Source organism: Mustela erminea, chromosome 7, assembly GCF_009829155.1.
Source record: "Mustela erminea isolate mMusErm1 chromosome 7, mMusErm1.Pri, whole genome shotgun sequence".
Classification (NCBI taxonomy): Eukaryota; Metazoa; Chordata; class Mammalia; order Carnivora; family Mustelidae; genus Mustela; species Mustela erminea.
In genome coordinates, this window is record NC_045620.1 from 122,542,800 (window position 1) to 122,565,830 (window position 23,031).

At 47.3% G+C, this 23,031-nt stretch overlaps 1 protein-coding gene across 2 annotated transcripts in view; it reads left to right on the forward strand.

Annotated features, from left to right (window-relative positions):
- Positions 1-23,031, forward strand: part of ADCY3 (adenylate cyclase 3) — a 79,033-nt gene that overhangs the window by 1,309 nt on the left and 54,693 nt on the right. The window contains exon 2 of one of the 2 annotated variants that reach the window (XM_032353154.1): positions 215-1,065. In XM_032353154.1, coding sequence (XP_032209045.1) covers positions 391-1,065 — 675 coding nt within the window. In that variant the 5' untranslated portion in view covers positions 215-390. Of the gene's footprint in view, positions 1-214; positions 1,066-3,034; positions 3,268-23,031 lie in introns of those variants that run through there. The other variant, XM_032353155.1, reaches the window with a different exon arrangement.

Sequence of the window (23,031 nt, forward strand, 5' to 3'; positions counted from 1 at the left end):
GGACAGGAGTGAGTGAGTGTGTGTGTGTGTGTGTGTGTGTGTGTGTGTGTGTGTCTGGCCGTGGCGGGGCGGTGGCCTGAGTGTGGGGGTGGCTGGAGAAGGCCCTGGTCCTGGAGCGTCGTGCGCAGCGATCCTCTCAGGAGGGGTAGGGTGGGTCGTGCGGAACCCCAGGCAGGAAAGCAGAGGTGTTTCTACTTAGCCTTGTCCTTCTAAGTTCCAGATGACCCGCGCTACCTGTGCCCTGGAGGTCTGCGGTGCGTTGCTGCGGGAGGTGGCTGGCCCTCTGTTTTCCCCAGCTCTCGGAGAGCCCTGGTAGGTGGCCCAGTCCGGAGCCCTCCCGCCGTTCCCGGTCCCTTTCTCCTGGTCCAGTAGAAGCAGCCCGCAGCCAGGATGCCGAGGAACCAGGGCTTCTCCGAGCCGGAGTACTCGGCCGAGTACTCCGCGGAGTACTCGGTCAGCCTGCCCTCTGACCCTGACCGCGGGGTGGGCCGGACCCACGAAATCTCGGTCCGGAACTCGGGATCATGCCTCTGCCTGCCTCGGTTCATGCGGCTGACCTTCGTGCCCGAGTCCTTGGAGAACTTGTATCAGACCTACTTCAAACGGCAGCGCCACGAGACCCTGCTGGTGCTGGTGGTGTTCGCGGCCCTCTTTGACTGCTACGTGGTGGTGATGTGCGCCGTGGTCTTCTCCAGCGACAAGCTGGCTCCCCTCCTCGTGGCCGCCATGGGACTGCTGTTGGACCTCCTCCTCTTCGTGCTCTGCAAAAAGGGGCTGCTTCCGGACCGGGTCACCCGGAAAGTGGTGCCCTACGTGCTGTGGCTGCTGATCACCTCGCAGATTTTCTCCTACCTGGGCCTGAACTTTTCCGGAGCCCATGCGGCCAGCGACACCGTGGGCTGGCAGGCCTTCTTCGTATTCTCCTTCTTCATCACGCTGCCGCTCAGCCTCAGCCCCATCGTCATCATCTCCGTGGTCTCCTGTGTCGTGCACACACTCGTCTTGGGGGTCACCGTGGCCCAGCAGCAGCAGGATGGCCTGAAGGGCACGCACTTGCTGAGGGAGGTGAGTCCTGCCTCGGGTCCCGCCCTGGGGCTTCCCTTCCCACCAGCTCTCATCCAGGGTGGCCACAGTTTCCGGGGTGGGATGGCACTGTTTTCTTGGCCTTCGAGTCAACATGCGTTGGGGTGGGTACGTGCTTCTGGGGATCTCAGCTGCTTGTGCAGGAAGACCGTCTCTCCCTCAGCCCCTGGGCTTGGCGCTAGAGCTTTCTGTGCTGGGCCTGAGGGAGTGGAGGATGTCCGGACATTGGGCCTCGGGGCCACTGTGTCACTGGTGTCCTGCCCAAGTGGGTGGCAGGAAGGCCTATGAGGCCTGGTCCTGGGGCGGTAGTTATCAGCCATGTCCCAGCCAGTCCCTGCCCTTGATCCCTCCAGAAAGACCTCTTGTGGGGAAAGGAGCTCCCTTGGCTTCTGATCTCCAGCCTGTCACGGGCTAGCTTCAGCAGTTGTCTAACTCGTGCAGATGCCGTGATTCTCTGTCAAGTGGGGGCTGTCTGTCCTAGTGCTCATTTCCAAGATCAGAGGGAATGTGGGTGAAGACACACTAGGAGACCTGAAGGTGTGATGGCCCTAGATCCTGCTTGTGCCGCAGGGAGCTCAGGGTGTGGGGATTACTTAGATGACGTGAGGTGTGGTGTGGGGACACAAACAGGGACAGTCGTGCTGGCCACGGCAGTGAAAGGTCTGCTAGTTCTTTGAGGACGTGTTTTGCTGGAAGGGGTGGAATTTTGGCCTCAGCTTAATTAAGAGCCCCGTGCTCTGCCCAGGACCCAAGAGCCTGGAGGTGCTGCGGGGCTATAGAGACTGGGAGATGCCATTCTCAGCCTCCGTGTTTATCTGGTAACCCATTGGGAGGAGTCTGGGGGGGGAGCTTAATAAATTCCATCATCCTGCTACCTCCTTTATGCACGAGATGGGAAGTGACCTGCCTAAGGCCCATCGGTCGGTACAGTAGTCACGTGCCCGGAGCGTCCATTTCTCACTTCCAGTTTCAGTGATCTTCCTACTTTATTGTGATGCTGGCTGCATCTCGGCCAAAGCCATCATCCTGGTCTTTTGGACTTGAGGGCTGAGTCTCCAGGGGCCCCGTGGGACTGTGGGCGTTGACGCAAGAACCCTGTGGGGCTTGTCCCATCGCCTCCCCCTCGGTTACAGGGAAAGCACAAGTTTGCAGTTTTGACTTTTTCCGGGTTCTTGGACCCAAATTCTTCCTGTTCCTCCATTCTGGCTCACACAGTGTGCTCACTCGGGAAGCTCTGTGCTCTCGTTCTGCAGAAGCCTAGCCTTGGGCTGGGGCAGCATCTGAACCCTGTGGGTACAGCAACAGGTCCTTTGTTTTTCTCCGAACACCCCGTTCACATAAAGTGACGACCTGGGTCTGCCGTCGCTGTCTCAACTTCTGGGTCGGTCGACTTCAGCCTGTGCTTCTGCCCGTCAAGGGCCCTGCTGGGAGCTGTCTGGGGTTCCCTTCTTCTTGGAATCAGTAGGAAGCACAGACTGGGGCAGACAGGCAGGTGGACATGGCAGCATCTGGGGTCTGTGATCTGACTCTGAACCGTTCCTAGCTGCAGAACCGTCCTTGCGGGCAGTTTTCTCTCTGCTGGAGCCCCTGAACCATGAGTCTCCCACGTGCTTCACTGTCCGTTAAGGAAGCAAAGCAAAAATTCCATCCCTTGGAATCTCAGATACTAAACCCAGGATTGCTGGTGTCCTTTGGGCACTATTAAGAGGAGACAAAAACCCGAAAAGATTAAGAAACAGGAAAAGAAATAAGTAAATAGAAGATAACCACGTTAGCATCCCAGGAGAGCATGGCCTTGACGTGGAGGCAGGGCCCTCCTTGTGGCTTTGGGGGATGGTGGGGAAGGAGGAGGTGGCTGTCGAGGTCCATTTGGGAGCCTGAGATAGAATGCAGGAGGCCCCGGCTTTCAGTGGGCTGTGTTCCAGAAGTTTGAGTCACTTGTTTGGAACTCCTGTGACTTTTTAAAAGGTGCCTGGGTTCCCAGGCTCACTCGCCCAAGTTTTCCTTAAGTCACAGAATCGCCGCCTTCAGTATTTCTGGATGGGGTGGAAACAGCCCAGGTGTGTGTGTGTGTTGTGAGGACACTGCATCCAGCTGTCCTCCAGCTGTGGAGTGAAGCGACACTCACCTGTCGGCGGCCCTGGTGGGCCCAGCTTACCTCCTGGGATGGGAGAACCATCAAGGGTAGGTTGGCCCAGGGGCTGCGGGGCAGGGATGTGAGGCTGGGGGAGCTGGATGCCCAGCCAGAGGGACACCAGGCACGCACTCCAGACCTCCCGCCCCTCCTTGCTTTTCTGTCTCTTACCTGCAGCCTCCTGTCTTCTTTTTCTTTGCCCATCACCTGTTGGTTCTGGCCAGGAATTCCCTTCTGGGCCTGTGGGGCGGGGGAGTGTGAACTAAGTTTCATGGTTAGAAGCAGACCCTGGATTTTGGGGCTTTGAGAATGCTTCTGTTGCTTCTGCCTTCTCTGCACCCTTTAATCTCTCAAACCCATGCTCTGCTCTCATGGGGGCTGGGGATCGACAGAGGGATGGGGGGGGGTCCTCACAGTAGCCCACATGTCCCAGGCAAGTCATGCAGCCGGCCCCTGGCTCTTCTCATGGGAGGCAAGCAGGTTGGGGTTCCGATAGGAAGAGCAGGTGAAATCTGGCTGTCGGGTGGGGTATAGGATGGGGTGTTGCTGGGACTTTATTTGTGAAGTAATATTACTGGGCAAGAGGGATGGGCCTTAACCTGCAGGGTCTGCGACTAACAGGAATCTGATAATCACAGTCAGGCACTGGGGTGGAGGGGATCCTGAGCTGTGGCTGGCAGGGTTTCCCTACATCCCTTTCCTGGCCTCAGTCCTGGCACCACTAGGTCTCTTATGGCACAACTTGCCTTCTGCTGCCCTGCACGACCCCACGTGATGTGTTGGAGCAGGAGGGGGTCAAGGGCAGGACCAGGCAGCAGCCAGTGGGTGAAGATCGGGAGGGGGAAGGGCAGAAAATACAGCCACGGTGATGGGGGGGCACTCCTGAGACCAGCGACCATTCCTGAGACCTTGATGCACTCAGATGCACTTAGCGTCTGATGGGGGTGTTAGAGCAAAGAGTCTGTGACAGGTTAGGGGACAAGGAACAACATTTACAAAATCACTTGTTGCTTTATTTCATAGCAGAAAGGCTATTTGGAAGCAAAATTTCCTCTTGGAATTAATAGCCTGTTAAGACCTTTCCTTACAAATTAGAACATGACAGGGCCGTGGATGTGTAATTCCCGCCACCCATACCATGACCTAGACCGTTCACCCTTCACCCTGTGAAGGAACGTTCGGCTCCAAGGGGCTGGAGGCAGCTACAGTAGGGGTGTTGTGGAAGGGCTGATGCTTCCAGATGCCTTCATTGGCAGGCTGGAGTTTAGGGTTCTATGCACATCCTCCCATTCAATCCTGGATTGTTACCAGCTCCATTTGACTGATGAGGAAACCGACGCCCAGGGAGGTTGAGGGATGGAGGGGCCGGGTAACTGGGGAGGGTCACTGGGGAGTGAGAAAGTGGGTGCAGGGGGTGGGCAGGATGGATCCCGGGGCTTCCCTGAAGGCCTCTTTCTCTCAATGTGGCCTGAACCACCAGAGGCATCAAGGTAAGAGATGGGTGCAGGAAATGTGGGGGGGCCGGCAGCAAGGCCAACCCCGGATCAGCTCTGCCACCATCCCAGAGCGGGACAGAAACGGCCATCCACTGCCCCCACCGCTCAGAGTGTGCAGGTGGGCAGGTTTTAGGCGTCTGAATAATAAGGAAAGGCCTCGAAGGGGACGGGGAGGTATAGAAATCCAACTGTGGAAGAACAGTCAATTAACGAACACATAAACACCTTTGCAGCACGTCACCCCCTCAGTCCTGTCCTGGGTTGCATTTCTCTGTGGCCTCTTTGGGTCCTTCTCTATGTGGAAACAGCTTTTCCAGTATGTCCTTGTCCTGCGCGTGCGGTGGGCCCTGCCTTTTGCTGGCTGCATTGCCTCTCAGAGCTTTAGCCGTGAGTGTCCAATCCCTCGTGTTTATTTTAAATCTGTGCTTTATCCTTAGTGGGCTTCCCTGGAGAGGAAACCAGAGCCCGGGGCTGGGCCGCTGATGGGTAGCTGGGTAGCAGCAGGCTAGATTAGACACCAGTGTCCGTGCTGCGGTCTCCCTTTGCCCCCCGCCAGGCCCGCCTTGTGGGCAGGTACATGTTGTACGTCCATCCATATGCGTGTACACATACACGCACACCCAGGCTTGGTCTGCCTCACAGCCTGCCTGAAAGCCCCTTGAGATGGACTTGCCGGGACTCCAAGGTGACGCTCATCCTGCAGTTTCTTGGTCAGTAAATCCCACTAGGGTGCTCCAAGCCTGCATAAATATTCGGACCTTCCCCGCCAACCTCCCTCCCCTGTCCTTTCTTGATATGCACTCTTGGGGGTAGGCGTCCGTGGGTGTCATCCAGACCGACACTTGGATGTGTGTGCTCAGGGCTCACGCCCACGTTCAGGGCCAGGCCTATGGACGTGGAGTATACACAGGTGCCCTCATTTACTGAGCTCCACCTGGGTTTCTGTCGAGGAGCTCCCAGCAGGAGGTGGATATCATTTTCATTTTACAGACAGGGAAACCAAAATGCACGACGAGTGACGTGACTTGTCCAAGGCCATATAGCTAGCTGGTGGCGGAGCAGGATTCAAACTCAGGTCGGTGGGATTACAGCGTTCCTTGTCTAATGCAGTCCTAAAAGAACCCCTTGGATTAGCTATCCTCAGCCCTGTTCCAGTCGGGATAGGATTCTTGGTTCCTTAACTCACAATCCTTCCAAGGAGCTATGTGGAGGAGGAGGTGTTTCTGGGGGCAGGCATGGCGCCGTGGGTCAAGAGCCCTGTGGTCTGGGGGGCCAATGGGGGTTGCAGCCAAGAGCCTGCTCACTTCTGTGGCTGCTGGAGCCTTTGCTGTTCTCTGGGACCGTGTCTAACTGATGTGTGCCAGGCTGACTCGCTCATCCGGAAAACGCTGAATTACATCTCGTGTAAGATGGGGCGCGGTATTGCTCTCTGAAAACATTTTTGGGTCAGAATTGGGTAAAGGCTTGTTTGAATATTTTGGTTCTCTAGGAAATTCAGTGCGGGGTGGCCCTTTTCTCAGTGGCCTTCCCGCACACGTATGTGCTCACGGACTGTGTCTTTCACTTACCCTTTCTGTGATAGTCTCAACACGAGAGCCTACTGTCTCATGAGTCCCTGGGTCGGCTGTGCTCAGCAGGGCAGTTTTTCTGTTTCCGAGGCACCGACTGGGGTCACTGTCTTGACTGTGGCACTCAGCCTTCGGCATCCAGCAGAATGCTGTCCTGGAACGCTCTAGGAAGCCTTGCGTGTCCGGAGCCTCGGAGCTCCCTCAGGTGACTTCTCTGTGTGTTCCACTAGGGCTTCCTCACAGGTGTGGTGGTCCCTGAGAGAACATGGAAGCTACTAGAATGTTTTAGAGGCTAGACTGGTCACCGTGGTCAAAGCAGGTCACAAGGCTAAGCCGGATGCAAGATAAGGGGAAACAGATTCTACCCCTTGATGTGAGAGTGGCATGTTTATATTGGGAGGGAAGGGATGGAGGCCAGGCATCTTCTGAGGCTGCCCACAAACCAGGGGGGCACAGGGGGTGTGCTGGGAGAAGGGATGAAAGAAATCCATGAGTCTGGTGGGGGGGGGGGTTAAAAAAAAATACCATGTGACCACAGGTTGCTTCCAGAGTTAGAGATGTGATCCAGGCAGGGTGTATAGAACTTTAAGGCATTGCTTCTCTGTGAAATTCATCATTTCTAAGATTTTCAGAAAGTTCCAGAAACTGCATTGCACATAGAGAGACAGTGGCTCATAGTTCATCTGCATGGGCTATGGCTTGCCTTATGTTTTTGAGAAGACTTCGTTCTCTAGTCAAACATGCAGACCCGCTCTGTCCAGGGCTCTGTGCCAGTTCCTGGGGAAGCTGTCCCTGCCTCCAGCCCTGGTCCATGCATTGGCTAGATTGGCAGCCTGGCTCTGATGTTTGTCTTCCTTTCCCAGAAGGTGGGAGTTTGCTCAGGTACATGCTTCAGAAACATGTTGGATTCGTCTGTCTTAGCAGGTTGTCATTTATTTCAAGGAGATATTAAGAATGATTGAATTCCTTTTCAGCTCTTTGTGGTGCCTTGGTTGTGACTGTCACTTTGTAAATGTTGAATACATACATTCCTGCTTTGCTTTTACATGTGTTTCCTTCCTTATCATCTCGTGAAGAGTTTGATAAATTTTTGGTTCGATCCAAGGTGGGAATGTTTTAGTGCTAATCCAAGTGATTTGAGAATTTTTAAAAGCAAGATTTATATTACCTTTCAGGGGGTGCTGATTCATACTCCCTTGCTGCTTGTTTGAGGAGAAAAGCAGCAACAAAAGAGGGTTCTTAGGAGCCCCCCAAATGAGTCCTAGATCCTGTTGGCCTAAGTCTAATCTCCTCTTTGGACAAAAATGTGATTTGTATGAGATCATACAGAAGAATGGCTAAGCCGAGTTAGACCTCTTACCATCTCACCTCCTCTGCTTATTCCTGTAGTTTAAGGAGAAACTTCATTCCTTCCACCACCTCTCAAATATTTCATCAGGACTGCAAGCAGTGATCTAGTGAGAGTGTACGGAGAGGAAAACTTGGCTCCTTTCCTTTAGAAGCTCCTTCCCTCTAGAAGCTTCCCTCTTGGTACAAGTCCTGTTAGTGAGGACCTACCTAGGCAAACAAGAAGGCTTCTAAGGAGCTGGCCATTGATCTGGGTTTTGAAGGATGAGTAGGAGTTTTCCAGGGGGAATAATAGGAATGGGGCTTTCCAGGCAGAGTCATAGGAGTTTTGCTCTTGATTGGCACTGGTGAACATCATTATGTGACAGGAACATAAGTGGGTGACAGGAGCTGGAGAAACAAGGTCTAGAGAAGTCAGATTTGGGCTTTGTTCCTACAGTGGTGAGGTCCATCAAATGAATTTAAGTAGGGGCAGATGGAGTCTGATTTACATTCTGAAGAGTCATTTTGGTGGACTTGGGTGAGGCCAAGATTGATTACAAGACTGTTGAGGTCATACAGGCATGATGCCATGGGGGCCATCCAGCAATATGGAAACAGGCTGGAGAAGATGAGTTCAGTTTGAGGTGCCCATGGGACATCCACGTAGAATTATCAGCTTATTCAGTGGGTAATTATTGAACACTAGGCCCTATATTCAAGATCTGGAGCTTAGAGACATTTAGAGTTCCAGATTTGGGAATCATCAGCATTTAAATGGCACCCATCTCCATGGGGAGGGTGAGTTTTGTCCAAGAAAAGTGTGTAGAATCAAGAGAGAAGAGGGCCTAGGACCTAGCTCTAGGGAATAGTCAGAGGAGGAGTCCCCAGCACAGAGCATCCATGCCCCTCCCCGCTTCCTACCGAGGTCCCTGGTTATGTATTATTTTGTGTCCTCTATAATTTTTCTTGCTTACCAATATGGATGCCTCATTTCTTTTTCTTGTCTGATTGCGATGGCTAGGACTTCTGGTACTATGTCGAATAAAAGTGGCAAGAGTAGACATCTTTGTGGTGTTCCTGATTGTAGAAGAAAAAGTCTCAGTTTTTCACTATTGAGTAGCGTGTTGGCTATGCATTCTTCATGTATGGCATTTATTACCTTGACGTATGTTCCCTCTGAACCCACTCTGAGAGTATTGTGAACAGTTGTTGAATTTTGTCAAATACTTTTTCTGCACCTATTGAAATGATTGTATGATTTTTATCCTTCATTTTGTTGATGTGGTATATTGTGTCGATTGATTTGCAAATATTGAGCCATCCTTGGATCTCTAGAATAAATTTCACTTGATTGTGAAAGATGATCTTTTCCGTGTATGGTTGAATGTGATTTGCTCATATTTTGTTAAGGATTTTTGCATCTATGCTCATCAGGGATAATGGCCTGTAGTTCTTTCCTTGTTGTGTCTTTGGCTGGTTTTGGCATCAGGGTAATGCTGGCCTCATAGAATAAGAATATATTTAGAAGCTTTCATTCCTTTTCTACTTTTTTGGAATAGTTTAAGGAAAGTAGATACTTGCTCTTCTTAAAATGTTCAGTAGAATTCTCCTGTGAATCCATCTGGTCCTGGATTTTTATTTTTTGGTCGTTTTCTGATTATTGATTCAATTTTGTTACTAGCAATCTGTTCAGGTTTTCTATTTTTTTCCTGATTCAGTTTTGGAAGGCTGTATATTTCTAGGAATTTATCCATTTCTTCTAGGTTGGCCAATTTGTTGGTGTATAATTTTCCCGGGTGTTCTCTTACAATCCTTTCTCTTTCTGTGGAATCATTTATGACTTTTGTTTCTGATTTTATTTGGGTCCTTTCTCTTTTTTCCTTGAAGAGTCTGGCTAAGGGTATATAAATTTTGTTAAACTTTTCAAAGAACCAGTTTTTTGAGTTTCATTGATTTTTGTTTTTCAGTCTCTGTCATTTATTTCTGTTCTGATCTTCATGATTTTCTTCCTTCTACTCACTTTGGGCTTTGTTCTTCTTCTTTTAGTTCCTTTAGGTATAAAGTGGGACTATTTGAGCTCCCTCCTGGCCATTTTCTGTCTGACGCGTCTTCCTTTCTCTGTTCAGGTTTTTAGCCATTTCTTCCAGCAAAATTCCTCTTTGTGGTTGTGAAGAAATTTCCTTTGATTAATAACGTAGGCTTTTCTTTTTCCCTTTCCTCTCTTCAAGAACCCTTTCTTTATTGTAAACAAAACCAAAAATGACATGTTTAAGAAAAATTCCCACCCCACCCTTTACCCCCATTCAAAACCCCAAAGTAAGCAACTGGATTTGAACCTTTACAAGATTTCCATGGTTGTGGTTTCTTGTTCCCATGTCCTTTCAAGACTGCTCCCTATGCAGTGTAACTTGGGCCCAGCTAAGTGAGATCTGGCAGCATAAGACCAGGCAGCTGCCTCTCCCAGTTCTCTGCTTGGCTCTAGATGGGATTCTGGACTGCTTCTGGAAGGCTGTTTCCCACTCAGTGGGACTGGGCCCTGGGTAACTGATCCCCACTGGCCAGATTCTGAAGAGACTGACTGATCAGCCCAAGGCTTGCTCACCAGCGTGATGATGATAGATGGACCTTGCCATCCTCCCGAGGAGGAAAATACTATGTATGTCTGTTCTTTGGTACAAATTGACTGCCAATTCCTAAAAAACCAAATCCGTAATTTCCTGAAGGGGAATCTGAGCACAGGGCATCCAGCACTGCTGAGGGCGGGTCATCCTCTCAGGCTGGGGCTGGGAGCTGTTCCTTCTGCTCCTGCTATCCTTACGGCCTGTTTCCCAGCATTGGACGACGCCATTAGACACAGCCTCCCTCTGATGGCTGGCAAAGGGGCACGATGCCCTCTTCAGCTCTTTTCCTGAACTCCTACATGTGATTGTAGTTGATCCTTCATGAGCACTCTGGAAAACACTACCCTCCCCCCACCCCAAAAATTGGGATGGTAAATTATACTGCCCACCTCTGGGAACAAATCTGGGACACTGCCTCTTTATTTCAGGAAGGATCCAGTGTAGCCTGGCCATTTTAGGGAGCGTTTCCTCTCCTTTCTGTAGCCTCTGGTCTCCAGCTGACCTCTACAGTTATAAACTGGTACAGGGGCCTTGGGAGCCTGGCCTGCCCATGAGCTTGCTGCTTTGGGAATCTGTAAAGGCAACTGGCTTCCCACATTTGACTTTGAGTACCTCCTGGTTCCCCAGCTTACCAGCTGTGAGCTCTTCGGCACATCATTTAATCTGTCTGTCCAGCATCTATCTCTGTGACCAGTGTCCGTGGCCTTCCAGCACAGGGCTGGTTCACTGCCAGTGCTAGCCATGCTTGTTGCTCCGGCTGGGGCTGGCCTTGTTCCTGGCTCCGATAGAGAGGAATTTCGAGCAGCTTGGGCCAGTCCCAGGGGAGAGAAGAGCAGCTCCATGTTCCAGATGTCTAGAGGGCATCTTGGTTGGTCACTGGACACTTAACCCCCTTTCTGGGAGGGGAGGGGAGCTCAGCCGCCATTTTGTTGTCATTGTTGTTGTTGCCTTGTAAATGTTAGAGGGAATGTGTTTTCAGCTGAGGTTTCCCATGAAGACAAAGAATTCTGTACTTTTTTTTTAAACTCTGTACTTTTGATGCGGGGGTTTTTGTTTTTGTTTTTGGATTTGCCTCACAGCATTGGCCTTTCATTTAGTATCTTTCCCTATTTGGAGAGGACTGAATTAAGAGTAGGTCATGCGTGGGTGAAGAAAGTCTCCAGAACAGATTTGGATGGAGTCATATCAAATGTATTCTCCTGGGGTCAAATCACTTGAGCCATGTGGTGCTTGGTTTCTTTATTGGGAATAAAGGGGACCCTGGGGGCTGGGGGACATCCTGCCTGATCCTGGGTGGCCTTGCTATGCTCCTCTCCACCAGCATTAGTGACACACACCACCCAAGACTTCTCACTGGACTTAGGGGTGGAAAGAGTTGTGGGGCTCACGGTCCAATGCGCAGGCTGTGGATGCCCCAATCCATTCTCTAGTCTTTGCTTCCTTTTCTCTGGGGCGGGGGAGCTCCCTTTCTTTACCAACAGCCTAATTGGTCTGAAGACGCTGTTCAAACTAGTTCTAAAGGACATTTACATAGATCTTTAGAGTACTTCTTAATCTGCTGAATGTCTTTAGTCCTCATACCTACTCTGAGTTGATATTCTTGTTTCTGGAAGAGAAGAGGGCAGAGGGGCATGGGGGTAGACGAATGCCCAGGACCACGCACTGAAAATGCAGTGTAGGCTCATCTCAAGTCTTCTAGATCCAAATGTAGTGAAAGTGCTCTTGCCTGATGAAATAGGGGTGGGTCGCTGGCCAGTGAGTGTGCAAAGTTCCGGTGATAGTGGCCACACAACTGTGTGCCAAAGCACATAGACTATACACCGAGAGAGTAAATTCCACTGTATATGACAGGAGTAAAAGCCCAGGCTGGATGGCTGGGGGTCAACAGATGACCTCAATATGGTGCGGTAGGAGACACACTACCTCAGCAGGACTGTTTGTGGGGTGAGGGCGCAGACTTGGATGGACCCTAATGGAACATTCTGGAGTGAAAAAAAAATGTTCCGGATCATGATTGTGGATGGAGTCCCATAGCTGTTTGTATTTGTCAACACTCCTCAAAATACACACTTGCCGATTGTAAAGAAGAATGCAATGAGGTAGAATTTTTTAAAAAGTCAGTAGAATCCAGAGATCGCAAAGCAATTGTACATATGCAGATACATTTATATGTATTTATCATTATTTTAATTGAATACATTTAGCTGTATCATCGCTTGTTCGTCTTTTGTTGAGGGGAAGATCTTTCCTTTCCGTCCAGCTAATGTTCCTTAGAGCGAGGGTAAGTCATCTGTAACTTCCAGTTTCCTTAAGAGAGAGGATTGAGGGTCAGTTGGAAATAATCCAGATACAGAATTTTAGAGTATTTTTTTCTTAAGACTTTGTCAGAAAGAGTACAGAAGCAGGGAAGTGTCAGGCAGAGGAAGGAGCAGGTACCTGCTGACCCAGGACCCTGGAGTCATGACCTGAGATGAAGGCACACGCTTAACAGACTGAGCCACCCAGGTGTCCCAGAGTTTTAGATTTTTAGGATCTTTTTTTGGTCAAATTTTTGCTGGTATCTTGCTCACTTCTAATTTATCAGCAGTTTCTTCTAGCTGCTCACTCAAAATTTTCCAAAATATTCACTTTACTTTCCTTAGAAACAATTGCCTTCTTTAAAAACTCAAACTTTATCCATTTAGGTTGTATTTAAATTATGTAAATATGATACCAAAAAAACAGTGGACAGACCCAGGTTTGGGACTAAACACAACTGCCTCTGGGGAAACACTCCAAAAAAAGTTGGAGCAGAAATGCAGGCGAGTTCCAGAGATGATCCTGCCAGCTACGAAAGGCCAGGAAGTTTGAGAGGGACAGATGGTCTTGCCTCCTCTGGTGTATTGGTTCACAGGACTTTGGGGCTGTCCTGCACTCCTGGCCTTTCTCTCTGAGCCCCTTCCTTCCCTCTCTTAGCGTCTGTTCCTAGTTGTAGTTTATATCGAGAGAGATGTGCACCTGCCTCCTGCTTCCTGTCCGGCAGCCCTTCCAGTGTTTGAATTTGGCCACCTCGCTCCCCTCAGTCTTTTCAGCTGAAGCCACCTTACCTTTCCAACAAGTCCTCAGGTGACGAGGGTTTTGGACCTTACAGGACGCTGGGCACCTTCTGCCTGCAAATCGAAACGCGGTGCCTGGGAGCGCTGGCTCCTGTCTGACAGACCTCGTCCCCCGGCCTTGCTAAGAGCCTGCCTGGCTTGCCTTGCCGCAGGACACATGTGCTAGTGGCATACATCCTTCTACAGCTCTTCTTTAACATTTGGTGGCGAGGGTGGTCTCTGCTCTTGGACAATTAAGGGATCAAACCTTCAGGAAAGAATTATAGTCTCCGCAAATATTTACTGTAATGTAGAGAAACCCACTGCTGCTGGATGCCTGCTCGGCGGAGACTGTTGGAATGTTCCCCTGCCTGGCTGTGCTGTTTAAGGGAGTGGGTGGGGGGGGGTGCAGAAGGGCCCTTCCAAGGGACCGTGCAGCTGCGGACTGCTGCTCAAGGCTGGAGGGTGTGTTAGCTAACCTGGGCTGCCCACGACCCCGGCCATGATTCTGTAGCCTGCGCGCCCCTGTGCCGTCTCCTTTCTCTGTTGCTTCTCTGATCCCGTGACCCGCCAGAATAGCCAAGATGAGTGTGACTTCCAAGTTAACCTGAGTCGGACCCATCCCCGTCTTTGCTGTCGTTTCCTGCAGGGATGATGCGTGTGATATTGACTACCTGGACTGGATAATTTCATTCGCACGTCTGCTGCTGGCCATCTGTGGTCCATCTAGCTAGTCATTCTTCTTTTTGCTCAGCCAAACACCTATGGCTCTGGATCCATGTTTGTGCAAGGTGCTGGGGCTACAGGAATGAGTAATCTGGGGTCCTGCCTACAAGGGGCACCCAGCTTGCTTTATTTACTTAACACCAAAAAAATTGTCTGAATATGAGCATGGCACAGAGTGGTGCCTCCATAAATATTTGTTGAATGTTGATGCATGAATGATTAGGTGGGATCATCTGAAATCACCAAAATCCAGCCACTTTCAATCTGTAAAAAAAAAAAAAAAGGTAATTGCATTGCTTATGGTTCAGTCTAATATAAAAGTAACAAATGCGCCCATTATGGAAAGCCCGGAATAGACTAAATAGTATAGGAAAATATTGCCCATGTTACCGCTCAAGGATGCCTACTGGTAACATCGGGCCCCTTTTTATCAATCGATAGATACGAAGATTGATTTTCTTCTGTGTTGTGTGAAGTGCTTGATGTAAGAAATGATTCGACCCAGGCAGGAGTTATAAATAGTTAATAGCGAAAGCCACCCCCCCCACACTTCCTGCCCCTGCTCCCCTTTCCATAGGCCCCCACTGCCAAGTGTTTTGTGTGTGTGTACTTCCAGAGAACTTCCTATGAATTTGCGTATTTGTGTGAGTATATGCACATTTAGAATTGAGAGATTATTCATACGTTTATGCAAATCACTGAAACTAACTCCTCGCTAATGCCCACCCGCTCCTCCTCTCCGTCACCCGGTTTCCCTCTCAAGGTGGGGACATATACCTGCGGCCTGCAGCAGCCAGGGGCTCCCACCCGAGGTCCACGCTGTGTCTCTCGTGTGCAGCTGTGGCTGCTCCTTGAGCTGAGGAAGAGCCGGGCTGGTGTGGCGAGCTGCTCCTGCAGCCTCCATGCCTCCCTGTGACAGCAAGGGGGACTCCCACGGAGCAGGAAGTGCAGGCCCAGCCCAGCGGGCTGAGGGGGGGTGGCTGGAGGGGTCGGGGAGGTGGACGGCAGCACCCTGGCCGCGGGTGAGGTGCTCCATGAGTCCCGGCACTTGCTGCGGCCCCGGTCCCGAGTGGGGCACTTAGAGGCACCCGCATCAGCACAAATCAACTTGCCGGGCAGAAGAGAGAGAGGGTGGCACTTTGTGCAGATGGAGGGGAGCTGAGCTGGGAGCTGGCCACCCAGGGCACTGTGGAGAGTCGGGGCCCCGCAGTACCCACCTTTCCTGCCTGTGCTGACATTCTTCACGCTTTGCCTGTTTCATCACTGTTTCATCAGGGAACGGGAGCTGCGTTCCCACACTGGCCTTCTGTGGGTGCTGGCGTCTGAGGCAAGCCCTTTGATGTTCCAGGGGTTGGTTGGCTCCTCTCTGAGTGAGGAGGCTAGAGGAGCGCATCCCTGATGAGTAGGAGTCAAATGCAAGGCCAGATGCTGGGGTTCCAGGGCTGGGTCTGCCATTCATCAGCTCTGCGGTCTCGGTCAAGTTGCTCAGCCCAGGCTGTGCTGCCCATGTTAAGCCTCTGTGTGAGTGATCGTAGGTAAAGCTCTTAGAGCAGCGCTGGCCTCACAGGTTTGCTGAGATGCTGGGGACCAGCCTGCTGGGTTGTGGCGAGGAGGGTGGGAGACGATGAGTGAAAGTCCTTTATGAACCACCAAGCTCTGCTCACATGAAAGTGTTACTTTGCGTTTATCTGTAACCGTGTTAAACCAGAAAACGTATCCTCAGGGAGAGGTGCTAAACTGCATTTTGCTTAAGTGGAATTTATAAATTGTGCTGAGCCCAAATTTACAAATTTGCAGCTAAAAGGACCTTGTTCCTTCCGCTTTCTGTCCCCTGCTTCGCATGTTGCTTCTGCCAGGTGGGGATGGTCTTGGAGAGGTTACTGTTTCCAGAGAGAAGATGCCGAGGCCCAGAGGGGAGGTCACTTGCCTGAGGTCACATGAGAGATGGTGTCCTGGCCCCTCTGGGTAGCGCTAGTCTCCTAGCTCTCAAGCCGGCTCTTTTCCATCCGTTCAAAGAAGGGAGCTGATATGATGAGGCAGGGACGTGTAACAGGCACAGTAAATGGGAGGTGGAGGGTCTGTTTGTGCGTATCCTGTGTGGCTCTCCTCCAGGAACTTATGTGGAGATGGGAGAGCCTCAGGGGGCTGGGGGTGGAGGGGTAGGTGGGCATTGGGAGATGGGGTGACAAGGGTACATGAGGGTTAGTGGGGTATTATGAGGAATTTACTCAAGTGGAAGGGTATTGAGTGTGTGGTTGTGTGAAGAAGATGTGAACAGGAGGTGGCGGTCAAGGAAAGGTGGGTGACCTAGGGTGGGCACACTTGGAGGGGATGGTCCGGAGTTCTGTACCTTGAAAGAGCTTCCAGTGTAAAACTGGGGTGGCCTTAGGTTTTAGATTTTTGCTGGGGAATTGTTCTCGGTTGCATGGTTAATCTTGCTTTTGTTTTCCCAATCTTGGGAAAGGTTTGTTGTCCTGGGGCCAGGGCTCTCTCCTCTGAGATCTGGAGCTAGGAGCTGTGTGGTTTCCTGGGACAGGATTGCCTGCCCCTGCTCCCCTGGCTGAATAAGAAGGAAGTCAGAGGCTGGTGTGGTTTTCTCCCCAACTCCTGAGAGGCTGTATTGAGAGAAACTGATCTGACAGTAAATACCTCTACGGGTATTTCCTCTGGCTCAGAATAATTGACTTAATCTGCAGTGTGGCTCATTTTTCCCTTTGGAAATAGGAGAGCTTCTGCTTGACTCACTCCTTCGTAAGATACTGTTGCTCACCTTCTCCCTCAGGAAAGTCTCTCATAGGCACATTTTGATATAATCGTTACTTCTACTCCCAAGACAGAGACATTTGGGTCCAGCACCTTTCCTTTTCCTGGGCATGAGGGTGGGGCTCACCCCAAACTGACTGAAAGGATGTCCTGAAGCCCTCAGAGTGCCACTGTGACACACAAGACTTATGAGAGTACAAAGAATACAACTTCTTTCTATCTTGAGAGGGAGAAGGCTCATGGAGGAGGCAGTACTGAGCTGGGCCATGAAGGGCAAACTCCACTGTGAGCTCTGTATTAAGAGATGGAGGCAACTTTTGGTGAACAGTGGTCTAGAGGATAAACATATATTAACAGAGATCCTTTGGAGAATTGGGTAAGATAGTAAGAGAGAAAACTAGAAGGTAATTTTGGATCTGAAGTGGAAGACCTGAACAGACATTTAAGACGACCTTGACTGCAATCTGTAGTCAGTGGGGAGCAGTGCAATCCCAGAAAGGAGGACAGAAAAAATATTTGAAGTTGTGTCTGAAACTGTAAACCCATATTTTAAGAAGCACAGCATAATTCAAGTAGATACAAAACCAGAACTAAAGAGAATCACATCAGCGCCAGGGTGGCTCAGTCGGTTGAGCAGCCGCCTTTGGCTCGGGCCATGATCCCAGGGTCCTGGGATCAAGTCGCATACTGGGTTCCCTGCTAAGCAGAGAGTCTGCCACTGCCTCTCCCTGCTGCTGGTGCTCTCGTCCTCTCTTTCTCAAACAAATAAATCTTAAAAAAAAAAAAAAAAATCTCATCAAGTTGCATCATAATCAAAATGCTTAACACTAGTAATAAGGAGAAACTAATAAAAACTGGAAAGAAAATGAAAAGACATGTTATACAGAGAGGAAAAAGAATGATAGCAGATGTCTGGTCAGAAATTATTCTAAGGCAGAAGACAACAAAACTGAAAGATAAAAATGGTCAATCTAGAATTCTATACCCAACAAAAATATCCTTCAGAAAGTGAAGGTGAAATACGTTTGAGGGGGGCGTGCCTGGTGACTCAGTTGGGAGAACATGTGACTCTTGATCTCAGGGTCATGAGTTCAAGCCCCACAGAGGGGGTAGAGATTAATATTTTTAAAAAAAATACTTTTTAAAAGATGTATTTATTTTAGAGAGTGTGCACATGAGAGAGCATGTGCAAGTTGCGGGGAAGGGCGAAGGAGAGAGCATCTTTAAGCAGACTCCCTGCGGGGCATGGCGCCTAATATGGGGTTCGGTTTCGGGACGCCTGGGTGACTCAGTTGGTCAAGCAGCTGCCTTTGGCTCAGGTCATGAACCCAGTGTCCTGGGATCAAGTCCCACATCAGGCTCCTGGCTTGGCGGGAAGCCTGCTTCTCCCTCTGCCTCTGCCTGCTGCTCTGTCTGCCTGTGCTCGCTCACGCTATCTCTCTCTCTCTCTCTCTCTCTGGCAAATAAATAAATAAAATCTTAAAAAAAAATATGGGGCTCAGTCTCATGACCCATGAGATCATGACCTGAGCTGAAACCAAGAGTCAGACACTCAACTGAGTGAGCCACTCAGGCACCCCAAGAAATGCTTTTTTTTATAGACAAACTAAAGAGAATTCATCACTAGCAGAACTGTACTACAAAAAGTATTTATGAAAGATTTTCAATCAAAAGAAAAATGTACTGGACAGAAATTTGGACTGTACAAAGGAACGAGGAGACACTAAATGGTAAATATGTGGGAAAATATGAAAGTCCTTTTTTCCTCATTTAATCTCTTTTGAAGACTGTCTAAAGCAAAAATATGAAGAATGCACTGTGAGGTTTATAACCCAGAGGAAAGATGTATGACAACAACAGCACAAGGGACCAGAGAGGAGACATGACTATAGACTATTGTAATTCTCTTATACTTTAGGTAAAGAAATATTTGAAGTGGACTTTATTAAGTTAGTGATGTGTATTGTAAATATCAGAGCAACCGTTAAAAAAGTGTAACAAATAAGTATGGCACATAAGCCTATAAAGGAGGTAAAGGAGAATGATAAAATCAAAAGATGCAGGAAAAGAGGAGAAAAGCAACAGAACAAATGAGACAAATAGACAATATGATAGTTTAAATTCAGCCGTATCGATGAAAATATTAAATATATGCAATGTAACGACTCCATTTAATAGGCAGATATTGTCAGATGGATAACAAAGCAAGAACCAACTATAAGCTATTATAAGGAAACCCATATTAAATGTAATAAAAGGATGGAAAAAGATATCCCATTCAACTATTAATCAAATGCAAGATGGCTTGGCTGGCTCTGTTAGGCAAAACATAAAGACAATGGGACTTGGGAATCTAGAACATTACCAGGGACAAAGAGGGACATTTCATAATGATGGAGACAATTCATCAAAAATTCATCATAATCCTAAATACATATGTACCTAATAACAAAGCTCCAAAATACATGAAGCAAAAACTGACAGAACTAAAAGGAAGAATAGACAATTCCATAATATTTGACGATTGCATCATTCCTCTGTTACTGGCAAAACAAATAGGCAAATTAATAAATATATAGAACATTTGAACAATCTGAACAACCAGCTAGACCAAAGCGTTTTATAGAACCTTCCACCCATCTACAGAAAATGCATTATTTTCAGGTGCACTGAAATGTTCATTAAAAAATGATTAAAAGCATACAACAAAGTATGTTCTCTGACAAAAAAAAAAAAGATGGATTGAAGTAGAAATAACAATTGTATCTTGAAAAATCATAAAGTATTTAGAAATTAAACCAATACCTAAAGAACCCATGGGTCAAGACAAATCACAAGAGACATTAGAAAATGTTGAGTTAAATGAAAATATACCAAAACTTGTGCAATGTAGGCAAAGTAGTATTAAGAGGGAAATAAAGAAGGTCTAAAATAAATTATGCTTCCACCTTAAGAAAAATCCAGAGTAAAAAGTTGGAAGGAATTTAAAAAAATATAACAGAAAATGGTGACAAATAATAAAAAACAGTGAATCCAAAGCTGGTTCTCTGAAAAACCCATAGTGCTAAATCTCTAGTTAGATGATCAGGGAAATGAGAGCAAATACAAATTACAAATACCAGAAATGGAAATGGGAACATGACTCTAGGTCCTACAGACATTAACAGAAAAATAATATAATATTATTATCTTTATCTACTATATGCCAACAAATTTGACAACTTAGATAAATTGAACAAATTACTTGAGAGATATAAACTACCAAAGTTGAGTAGTCCTATATCCATTAAATAAATTGAGCAAGAACTTAAAAACCTTCTTCACTCCAGTTCCATGTGACTTCAAGGCTAAATTCCACCAAACAATTAAGAGTGGAATAATATCAATTCTACACAAACTGTGCCAGAAAATAGGATGGAACATTTTCCTACTCCTTTTATGAGGACAGCATTCCTGGATATCAAAACCAGAAAAAGACGTGGCGTGGGGGAAGACTATAGGCGAATAGCTCTTGTGTATGTAAAAATCTTCGAAAGAACATTAGCAAATGAAACCCAGTATGTAAAAAGAGTAACACATAATGACCAGTTAGGGATTTTCAAAGGAAAATAATGTTTTGACATGTTAAAGTCAATTGATATAATTCAACATATTAGACTAAAAAGGAAAATTCATGATTATTTCAATAAATGTGGGAAAAGTACTTGACAAAATTCAACACCCATTTATGGTAAAATGCGTTAGCAAAGTAGGAACAGAAGAAAATTTCTTTGACCTGAAAAAAGACAGCTCTGAAAAACTTACATCCTATTTAATAGTGAAAATCTGAATTCTCTCCTCCTAAGCAGGCTTGGCTTTGTGGGCACATGACTTGTGCCATCTTGAAATTCTTGACGTTATCTCTGACCTTCTGTTTTGTCATTGAAGTCTACTGGGACAGTGGAACATGCCTGGGTACAGAGGAAATATGCAGTATGTGTGTCTTCCATTCTTTGGTCCATCTTCTTGTAGTGTTTGCAGAGCTCCAACAGCATGAATTCTGGGGGAACTCCTAGAGTCTGGGAGTTCAGCAAGATGCAAAACAAGTACAAAATAAACTTTTGTTGCATCTACAACTAAGTGGAGATCCTGACAACCCTGAGGGGCCTTGCTTTCTGTTCAAGCTAGAACTTGCTTCTAATGTGGAAAGAAGTTCAGTGGCATTCTAAGAACATCTCTTTTTACCCACATTGCTTCCCTGTGTTAGCCAACCGTTTAACGCAGAAATTGATGGCATGGAAGGAAAGATAGAAACCGTAGTCCCTTTTCTTTTCAGGCCTTCATTAGTCAGCTGAAGGTAAGGTAGACAGTGTTAGTAGAGTGTGTGCATATCAAATGAAATAAGTTTAGTTTTGTAAAGTGTTTCCACTGTTTTGGTAAGAATAAAATACACATATGGACCTATACACGCAGAGCTACTCACTGTTTCATTTCAGTGTTCTACATATGTGTCATGTGCTCTTGTATTTGCATTTAAAATTGGCATTGTACAATGCAAAGATGGTGAAAAGCCATGCTAATAATTTTTAAATTTAACTTAGACCAATGTTGCATAAAAAATAAAAATCACCATGACAAATCAAAGGAAATACCACGGAGGAAAGGACAAAGCTTTGTATTTTAGTACCTTCATTGGCTCTTTTTTCCTGCTTTTTGAATAAGGGAAACTTCATTTTTCCCTTTCCAGTAGTTATGTAGCTGGCCCTGTCCCTCAGGTCAGGAACAAGAGAAGAAAGAAAATTGGTTCTTAGCACTTCTTTCATGAGGTCCTAGCCAATGCAATAAAGCAAGAAAAAGCAGTCCTACAAATAGGAAAGAAATGGAACTGTGTATTTTCATGTGATTGGATCATCTGTGTAGAAAATCCTAAGGAATCCTCAAAAGGATAGGAAGTTACATGATTAGTGTTGAAAGATCTTTTGGGGGGGTGCCTGCGTGGCTCAGTTAAAGGCCCAACTCTTGATTTCAGCTCAGGTTATGATCTCAGGGTTGTGTCATTGAGCCCCATGTTGGGCTCCGTGCTGGGTATGGAGGCTGCTTAAGATTCTGTCTCTCCCTGTGCTGTCCCCCCAAACCCTGTTCTCATGCACTGTCTCTCTTTAAAAAAAAAAAAAACAAAAAAAAAAAACTATTTTTTGTATGCTGGCAACAATTAGAAATTGGAAAAAAAATTGGGAAAAAAAAATCCATTTAAAGTAGCATCCAAAACCAAGAACTACTTAAAGCTAAACTTAACAAGATGTGTGAAGACCTTTATAATAAAGAATAAAAATATCACTGAAAAAAATTAAGACCTACATTAATGGAGAGATCACAGATACTAAAATGTCAATTCTCTGTGAATTGTTACAGATTCAATTCAGTGCAAATCAAAATCCTATCAGTCGTTTTTGTAGAAACTAATAAGATTAAAAATTTATATGGATACATATGCTAGAAAGATAACAATATTTTAAAAAGGTCTTATACTACCTGCTTATAAGATATAAGGTTATAGGGGCACCTGGGTGGCTCAGTGGGTTAAAGCCTCTGCCTTCGGCTCAGGTTATGATCTCAGGGTCGTGGGATCGAGCCCTGCATCGGGCTTTCTGCTCAGCAGGGAGCCTGCTTCCCCCAGTCTCTCTGCCTGCCTCTCTGCCTACTTGTGATCTCTGTCTTTCAAATAAATAAATAAAATCTTTAAAAAAAAAAAAAGATATAAGGGTATAGCAATCAAGATAGTACAGTACTAGCCCAAGGATAGATTCCAAATAAAGTCCAGAAATGAGCACATCTATAATCAGTTAATATTCAATAAAAATGCCAAGGTAATTCAATAGAAAAATGATAATCTTTCAACAGATGATATTGGAATCATTGATATCCATATGGCAAAAATCATAATCCATATCTCACCCCAAATATAAAAATTAACTTGAAATAGATCATAGTAAAACTTACAGAACTTTAAGAAAAAAAAAATCCTTGTGACCTTGGGCTGGGCAAAGATTTCTTGAAAGGAGATAGTATTGGAGCTGCAAACCTCATTTTCCACATGAGGAAGTTGAAGATGGTGGTTTTATGGGACCTGCGAACAGATGCTAGAATAGGAGTTGTTGGGCTCCAGAGCCACTGCTCGTCCCCTGGGGTCACACTGCCTCCTGTCGTGGGGCGGGAGAAGGGCTTGCTGACGAATGGCTGAGGTTCTTCATGTCTCTG